Below are 9,468 nucleotides of genomic sequence, written 5' to 3' on the forward strand. Positions count from 1 at the left end.
ACCAAAATCCTTCCCTACCCAGTGGTGTGGGGTCTTTTCTGGCCTTATGCTTCCTTGGTGCAATTATAGAAGACGATTGTGTGTGCATGTGTGTGTGTGTGTGTGTGTGTGTGTGTGTGTACTTATGCTCGCATACCACACACACACACGTTTGATTCCTTTAAGTTGAGGGATGAAAGACAGTCTTGAGCGTTCACGCTATTGCCTTAGTGTATTTGTTTAGTTTTGTTACAGAGGCAAAAAAATAGAGGACAGCTCTCCCCACCTGTGGTTCAGGCAAGTGGCTGTTGCCTTGTTGCGACTGCCCTAAGAGTGCCCATCCAGCCCTGGAGCCTGCTGGCCAGCATCTCACAGCTCTGGCAGTGCTGTCGGAGTCTGGGGAGCTCCAGAATTTTCACCGTCTGCTAGGTGAATCCTCGGGTAGCCTGTTTCTGTAAAACATGCGTTCAGAACACGAAGACATCCCCTCTGAAGCCTTCATTGCTACACCTCCTGCACGACTCTGCTCCTAAATGCAGGCAGGAGCATGAAATGCATTGAAAGCTCAGTCACCCCAGCCAATGGGTATCCCAGATCTTGTGCGCTGGGTGGGTCCTGTGAGGAGGACTAAAGGAGAGTTTAGAAGTCAGACGGCCATAGGGCTGACCATAGAGGAGTGTATCTGGGGTGCAGAAGGAGTAAAGGCAAGAGTTACAGATGAGCTGAGGTCGTTGTGGGAGAGGCAGAATAAGTGTGCAGCCGGAGCTTCATTACTGAGTTCCAGTCTGGCGCCGCCACATATTAGCTGTCACTTAACCATTCTGTGCTTCTGTTTCCTCATCTGTGAAATGGGGATGATGATGGTACCTCTTCATAGGGTGGTGTGAGTGAATTAATGAATTAGAGTTTAGTGAATTAATATGTATTAAGAACAGTACCTGGCACAGAGCAAGCATTATCCATCTGTTAGCTATTATTACTACTGCTACCTTTACTACACTATGGTGACGACGACGATGATGACATCATTAATGTAATACTATCCGTAAGGATCATGTCTTGAGTGTAGAGTTATAATAATAGCTACTAAATTTAAATGGTACCTCATAGTATCCTTCCTTGCTAGTCTAATTTCTGGATCACCAGAGATAAATGTTCTCTCTCTCGTGAGTGAAAAAATACCTGTCTGTAAGAATGACCACTTTATACCTATCAAGTGGTTACCTGATGGGCTCAGATCAAGCCATTCTCCCGACAGGCCTGCATCGCTCTCAGATGGCCCTTTTTCTCAGTTCCTTAGTCTCTTGGGATACATTCTACCAACTGCTCAGCTATTATTTTTTATTTAGAGTTCAAGTTAGGATCATAATTACATTCTGCGGCACTCATTGTATGTGGATGGACAGTCATTTTATGTGTATGGGCACTCATTGTATGTGAATAGACACTCATTGTATGTGGATGGATACTCAACGTATGTGGACTGACAATGTATATGGACAGACACTCGTATGTAGATGGACACTCATTGTATGTGGATGGACACTCAATGTATGTGGATGGATACTCATTGTATGTGGATGGATACTCATTGTATGTGGATGGATACTCATTGTATGTGGATGGATACTCAACGTATGTGGACTGACCATGTATATGGACAGACACTCGTATGTAGATGGACACTCATTGTATGTGGATGGACACTCAATGTATGTGGATGGATACTCATTGTATGTGGATGGATACTCATTGTATGTGGATGGATACTTGTTGTATGTGGATGATACTCATTGTATGTGGATGGTACTCATTGTATGTGGATGACAATCAATGTATGAGGATGGACACTCATTGTATGTGGATGACACTCAGTGTATGTGGATGGACACTCAGTGTATGTGGATGGACAGGGCTCTCATGAAGAACACTGAGACACTTCCTGGCCCAGCGGTGTGGATGGGACATGGGCCTGTGATGGCCAGTGCCCTGGCAGATTCCCAGGCCTCTAAGCTGGCAGTAGATGCATCCAGGTGCGAGCAAACATTGAAGGCATCCCTTGTTGTTTCTTTCTTAGATGACTATGCCCAGCTGTGTAACATCCCCGTCACAGGACGCCGGCAGCCGTACGGCCGGGACGCCTTGGTGGACTTCAGTGAACAGTATGCTCCGGAAGCTGATCCCTACTTCATTCAGGACCGTAAGCAGACGTTTCCGGTTACCTTGACACTAAATTGTGGTTCAAGATTAGCCAAGGGTTTTCAAAATGTAGTCCTGGGAACTCGTTAGAAATGCAGATCCTCAGGCTGCGCTAGACCTCTGAATCAGAAACTGGGGTGCCATGGCCCCTGGGCTAACCCTTCTGCATCCAAATGTGAGAGCTGTTGGATCAGATCTTGGTCTCGCTGGTGGGGATGCTGCCATGTTCACTGTCTGTGAAGCAAATTACCTTATTACATTTCCATAACAATCATTTTGTACCGATTAAGTGGTGGTCTAGCGTGAAGGTTTCCTTGAACACCCAGTTAGAATTGCAGCTTTTGTCACACAAGGAAATGACAAAGGTGAACTGCTCTTAGAAGTATCTTAGAGTGGGAGGTCAAAAACATTGCTCTCCTGGTCAGAAATTAATTTTTAGAATCCACTCGTGAGGGGATGTGTGAAGTAAGATATGTGTGCCGTCTTTTCCTGCATTTGTGAGTGGGGTTTTCTTGTGGGCGGTGGGGTGTGAATACCCTACTCTTCTCATTTAGAAAGTAACTGCTTTACCATGGGCAGCCCAGCGGCCTGGATGAGGAAGCCGCACGAACTGAATGTTTCCATGGGGAAACCAGAGCTTTCACGTGTAGACTAAGTATCCGAAGTCTGAGAAACCGGACGGTCCAAAATGAAATATTAGTAGATAATAGGTTGCGTCACTTCAAGAATGGGAGTAGGGAAACGCTGATCCCAGCTCCCTGGGCCCCTTCCCACCGAGGGGCCCTCCTTGCAGGGAAGCACTCTGCACCAGATTTTCAGGATGGGGGGTGGGGGAGGTTGGGACTTGGAGAGGCTGCTGACTCACAAAATACAATGAAGCTTTTCCTTTCTTTGGGCCCTGACACCTGCGCATCAAACTAGCCATGACCTAGTCCCTGAGGGGCAGCGCACGCTTTGTGATTGCACTTGGATCTGCTTCAATTCTGAGTTGAAGAGTTTTTTTCTCCCTTCCCTTTTCCTTCTCTCTTCTCTTTCCCCTCTCTCTCTCTCCCTCCCTTTCTCCTTTCTTTCCTCCCTTCTTTTTGTTTTTTGAAGGATGTAGTATATTGTTCATCCAGTAGAATTAGGGTGCTTTAAAATTTACACGAACAGCCCAGGCCGGGTACTGAGTGTATTAAAGCATCGACCCCATACGCCAAGGGTGCAGGTTCCATCCCTGGTCAGGGCACATACAAGAATCAACCAATGAATGCATAAATAAGTGGAACAACAACTTGATGTCTGTCTCTCTTTTTCTCTGTCCCCCTCCCTCCCTCCCTCTCTTTAAAATCAATCACTCAATAAAGAATTTACATGAACACAACATTGACACATCTGTGTAACTCCCATCCAGGTCTAGAACATTCCAGTATCCAGAGGCCCTGGTGCCCTTTCCTAGCCCACTCCCTGCAAGGGCAACCACTGTCCTGACTTCGAACACCTGAGATTTCTTGTAATCAACAACACACAGGCATGCACGACCTCATGAAATGTGCGTAGATGCACTAGCAGCTATCAGACTGTGCACTTACGATTTCTACATTTCTCTGTGTTTACATTATAGGTCCATAAACATTTACCTTAAAAAGAGACAGAAAGGAAAAGAAAGGGGGAAGAAATATTAAGGTTGAAAGAAAGCCAGCTTACCTGCCCCATAAATCCAAAATACCAGATCAACTCTGACACAGCCCCATAGCTTATGTGTGTAGCCTCGATCACAACATAGTTCAGATTTCAGGAAGTTCAATGTTGAAATGTTCTGGCTAATGTACCTTCTTTTTTAATGCTCACATTGCCTTAAAACTCTTTTTTCATTCAGTACAAACCTTAAAAGGGAAACAAGTTGGTATCACATCCATTTCCTATTTAGCAACATAGGTAGTTGAGATGTAGTTCCAGGACCTCCAGCTTTGACTACAAAATGGCCTTTAAATTTCAAACCAGTTACAAGAAATAGCTCCTCCGTCTCAGACCAGGAGCAAGGGCTCACTGGCCCTGCTGGAGAAATGATGGTATTGGGTAGATGGCAACATAGAGGGGAGGCTAAGGATTCTTATCACCTTTACAATTCGCCATCTCCTGCTTTCTAGTTATTTTTAAATATTACTGATGGCGGTGGTGCCTTTAGTTAGAGCAATAGCTATAAAGCTGGAATCTCCTAGAGCGGAAATCAACTTTTTCTTATAAGGACCGGATAGTGAAATGTTTAGGCCAGTGATGGGCAACCTTTTGAGCTTGGTGTGTCAAACTTCGCCAAAAAACTGAGCATAACTCGGGTAGAGTGTCACTTTGAGGAAAAAAACATTATTTCGCAAATGTTTCATCCTCAGGAGCAGCAAATGTTTCATCCTCGGCATGCGGCCGCCTCAGCGGCCGTGTGTCATCAGAAATGGCTACGCGTGTCAGTGCTGTCATGCGTGTCATAGGTTCGCCATCACTGGTTTAGGCTTTGCAGCCACAACCTCTCCATTGCAGCTACTCAACTCTGCTGTGTTCTCATGAAAGCAGCCCGATGTACATCAGGAGAGGGAGTGGCTGTGTTCCAGTAAAACTTTATTTCTAAAATAGGCAGCAGGGACAGCACTGTGCTGACCCCGTCTTAGAGTCCTATGGAAGTATTTTGGGGAGTCCACTTGATGTCTGTGTAGGAGCTTCAAATTTAATTTCATGTTTTAATTTCTAGAATAAAAAATGATTTTACTAGTTTTAAAGTCAAAATGATTTTGCTGCAATACCTGGAATTTGACTTTATTTTCTAAAGTCAGTATTTCTCAAACTGGCTAGGGGGAATCTGCTGACGTATTCCTGATGACCTGTAATATTTTTTTTCCTTTAAAATTTTGTAAAAAGGACCTGTCCTGGATATATTACTAAATTTTTTAAGTCACCAAGTTAGACCTAGAGCCCTGTATAAGCAATGATATTTTGCTGCCCCCTGCAGTTCCACTGGAGAATTACATACTTCAAAGGCCTAAGAGTTTTGGCCACATTTTGATGTTTTTTTCTTACTTAATTTTTTTTCAACTACAGTTTACAATACTATTCTGTATTAGTTTCAGATGTACAGCAAAGTGGTTCGAAAATCATGTGCTTTACAGAGCGGTCCCCCCTGCTGCTTCAAGTACCCCTCTGGCCCCATACCTAATTATCACGATATTATTGCCTGTATTCCCTATGCTGTCATCTACATCTCTGTAACTACCCATTGGTGCTGCTTAATCCCTTCCCCTTTGTCACAAAACCCAGCCCCGCAACACCCTTCTCCTCATTTTGATGTTTCTTAAAGCTAATACTTGGTGAGGTCTGGAAGGTGGGGAGGGGATGGGTTTTGTGACAAAGGGGAAGTGTGCTAGAGTCTTTTATATCTACAGCTTTCTTCTCTAGAAAGAAAGCGAAGCACTCTTCCTGCCAGGGTAGATTGTTTCTGTATCATTACACTGCAGCCCCGAGTCCCTTTAAAGCTATCTGAACTCAACAAGAGCGTCTTTGTTTCAGCACAAAAGGACTTTGGGTTTACTAGACACAGGCACGATGTTCTTTTCTCATTTATCAGGATGTTTTGAGTCCCTTTTACTGCCTTTGTCCTTTGATCCCCAAGAGCCCTTTTGTGGGGCTCATTCCAAAGCCAGAGCAAACAAACAGACGCGACAGGGCCAGGGGCCTGGCCCTCCCTCTCCGGGGAACTCTAAGCAGAAGAAGCACCCCTCCAAATCTCCAGGGTTTTCTAAGCCAATGTCTCCTGAGCTCTGATAAATTCACTATTGGCTCCACGCTGAAAGATGCCCTGACATTTGCTAGTGAGAACTCAGGGAATTGGGAATTTTAGGTAAAAACTTTAAATAATTACGGGCAAAACCAAAAAGCATACTTGCTGGCGCATCAGAATCCAAGATGTGGGGCTGATCTGTACAAAATATCCAAAATTTTTAATGTTTTATGCTTCCTATTGTGTTGCGGTTATATGCAGTATTCGCTTACATTGTAATGCTAACTTTAAAGTGTCTGAAATATGTCTATCTGATGAACCGTACGCAGGACCATCTGGTTTTTAGAAACAGTTTAAGAGGGTGAACATTTCTAACTCGGCGTCTGCCCTGTCGTTTCCAGGTTTTTTAAATAGCTTTGAGGAGCTGCAGGCTGAGGAGTGCGGCATCCTCAATGGCTGTGAAAACGGCCGCTGTGTGAGGGTGCAGGAAGGGTACACCTGTGACTGCTTTGATGGCTATCACTTGGACATGGCCAAGATGACCTGTGTCGGTAAGAATGGTGTCTTGTGGGAAATAATTCTTTTCCTGAGATCTCCTGTGGTCAGATCGCATACCCTCAGGTACATTGAAGACAGATTTGCAGAGTTTCAGTTTAGGAAAATGAGAAACGTTTTCAAGATGAAAGGTGGTGATGGTTGCACAACAACGCGAATGTACTTGGTGCCACTGGACTAGCCACTTAAAAATGGTTAAAATGGCCATATTTCTGTTCTGTATATTCTACCACAATTTTTAAAAAATAGAGGTGAGCCCGGCTTGTATGCTCTGTGGTTGATCATCGTCAGCCTATGAACCAGGAGGTCAGAGTTCGATTTCCGGTCAGGACACATGCCTGGGGTTGCGAGCTAGATCCCCAGCGTGGGGCATGCAGGAGGCAGCCGATGGATGTTTCTCTCTCATTGAGTTTCTGTCTCCCTCTCCCTTCCTCTCTGAAATCAATGAAAATATATATTTTTAAAAATAGAGTTGATATCTCATGTAAGAATTCCTGTGGAATTCCTCACATAGAGCCATTCCTTTACTTTGACTCTTAAATGTAGCTTTTGACTGTGCAGCCAGTAATGTTTTCCCTGAATACTTGACCCAAGCATAAGGGAATGTAGATGTCTGAAAAAAAATACAACTTCCATGGTAATCATTTGGGAAAAGTTCCTCCTAAAATGCTCTTGTTGCCTCTCCTCTTATTTTTAAAAGAGCAGTAAACTCACACTTGTTCTGTTCCGTGTGACCTCGAATGAACTCCCAGACTGTGTTCCAGGGCCCTTTGACCTCTATTCTAAAAGGCCCTGGACTTGCCCTAACCGGTTTGGCTCAGTGGATAGACCATTGGCCTGCAGACTAAAGGGTCCCAGGTTCGATTCCGGTCAAGGGCATGTACCTTGGTTGCGGGCACATCCCCAGTGGGGAGTGTGCAGGAGGCAGCTGATAGATGTTTTTCTCTCATTGATGTTTCTAACTCTCTATCCCTCTCCCTCCCTCTCTGTAAAAACATCAATAAAATATATTTAAAAAATAAATAAATAAAAGGCCCTGGACTTAAAGTTTTCTTCTGTTTTTTGTAGTTCTTCTCCCTCCTGTAGTGTCCCTTTCCCTGTTGGTCGGTCTCCATCTGTGGTGGGTCTGGAAAGTGGGGAGCCTGGGTTAGTACAGATGCTGCAAGTGTATAAGAGCCTTTCTTTCCTGTGGGAAGAAACCTGAGAAGGTAACTTCAGCCTTAGGAGGGGCTGCTCAGAAGGCTGTCGGCTCATTGATTTGCTCTTAACTGTGTTCCTCTTGACACATCCATCTGTTCTCTACCTGTGGAAAAGAATTCACACGTGGGATAGTATTTCCAGCTTTCTTGAGGGTTGACTATAAAATGTCAGGCTAACAAATTGGTCCTGTTGTGTTAAATAACAGGGGAAGGAATTCTAGAATTCCCGCGATAATCTACCTGTGTAAGATCTAGAAAGTCTGACTGACCGTTCACGGGATGGAAACAGTCATGAATGGGAACGCCTCAGGGTGGGGGAAGGGAAAGAGAACAGCCAGGCTGTGTGCAGGCCCGTCGCCTCGATGCCTCGGGTAGGCTGTGGGTTCCGTGTCCTCGCAGAGCACATCAGAGCTGCTTCACCTGTGTGGTTTGGCTTATTGCAGACGTGAACGAGTGCGACGAGTTGAACAACCGGATGTCTCTCTGCAAGAACGCCAAGTGCATCAACACGGAAGGCTCCTACAAATGCTTGTGTCTGCCCGGCTACGTGCCTTCTGACAAGCCCAACTACTGCACCCCGTTGAACACCGCCTTGAATTTAGAAAAGGACAGTGACCTGGAGTAAAAGGAAATCTACATAACCTAAGCCCCTATACTCTGCACTGTGTAAAGGAAAAGAGAGAAATGTATTATACTTGAGACATTGCACCTCACCCAGAGTGTTGGAAACACACGGGAGCAACGTGGTAGCGTGTACCCTCAGAAGACAACGAAAGGATTCGGTGTGAGCCTGACCGGTGCGACAGACCAAATGGACATTTCTCTGAAAACCCAGTATATATAGTCTGTTCATATGTAAAATTCAGTGGGGAAAAAAGAGGCGGAGCAGTGCTGTTATTTTAAACAGAAGGTTGTATTATTATGTTGTCTTGTGTTTTTTTGTTTTTGTTTTTTTTTACTATTGCTTGATTAAATTTGGCATTTAAATAGCGGTGGAAATATTTTATATAATTTTCATTTTTTTGGTTGTGCAGTTCCTTGGCTACTGTTTTTCTTTTCCTTCAGATTTTTTTTTTTTTAAATCTCAAGTGCACAAGTTGTTGGTGAGATATTGTGAAACTGTTGTGTAAGTATTGTGACACAGGGTCATGTGATTCCTAGTTGGGAGCATTTTTAAATTCAGCTTGTCTGTCCTGTGGAGCAGGCAGTGATTTTGTTTCCACACTTTTATACACATTTGGAGAAAAGTACTTTCTATTTACAATGTATTGTCTGATTCTAATGTCCATTCTTAGCCAAGCTGCTAGTAGGTGTCAGGTGGATCCCTCTTGTACATTGAAATGGAAGAACCAATGAACTCACATAGAATTGTAATGTGTGAAGTATGCCCAGCGAAATTTTTTGAAAACATGATGATCCCAGCATATTTACCATTGTATGTTAAAGCAAAATAAATCACCATTTTTTTAGAAAAAAATTCTACCTGAGAGTAATTGTCAATGAGTATATGTGTACAAGTTGTATCCCCCCACCTTTATTTTTAACAGTGGTTTCCTATTAATGTAGAGTTGTTGGCAGGCTAACTATTAAATGTGTTAGATACTTAAAGGGCTGGATTATGTCCCCTCAAAATGCATGTGTTGATGTCCTAATCATACAGTATTTGTATGTGACTGTATTTGGAGAGAGGGTCTTTAAAGAGGTGAATATGGTTAAAGGCGGTCATTGGGGTGGGCCCTAACACAGTGTGACTGGTCTCTTTACAGGAACAGTGTAAAGATCACACACACT

The 9,468-nt window shown here is 44.0% G+C and overlaps 1 protein-coding gene across 11 annotated transcripts in view; it reads left to right on the forward strand.

The window, feature by feature from the left end:
- The window catches only part of LTBP1 (latent transforming growth factor beta binding protein 1), a 340,385-nt gene extending 331,231 nt beyond the window's left edge, over positions 1 to 9,154 (forward strand). For all 11 annotated transcript variants that reach the window (XM_079791755.1, XM_079791759.1, XM_079791762.1 and 8 more), the window contains 3 exons: positions 2,057 to 2,179; positions 6,325 to 6,474; positions 8,121 to 9,154. In XM_079791755.1, coding sequence (XP_079647881.1) covers positions 2,057 to 2,179; positions 6,325 to 6,474; positions 8,121 to 8,302 — 455 coding nt within the window. In that variant the 3' untranslated portion in view covers positions 8,303 to 9,154. The remainder of the gene's footprint in view (positions 1 to 2,056; positions 2,180 to 6,324; positions 6,475 to 8,120) is intronic.
- The last annotated feature ends 314 nt before the right edge of the window (positions 9,155 to 9,468 follow it).

Source organism: Cnephaeus nilssonii (genome assembly GCF_951640355.1).
Source record: "Cnephaeus nilssonii genome assembly, chromosome: 15".
NCBI classification, from domain to species: Eukaryota; Metazoa; Chordata; class Mammalia; order Chiroptera; family Vespertilionidae; genus Cnephaeus; species Cnephaeus nilssonii.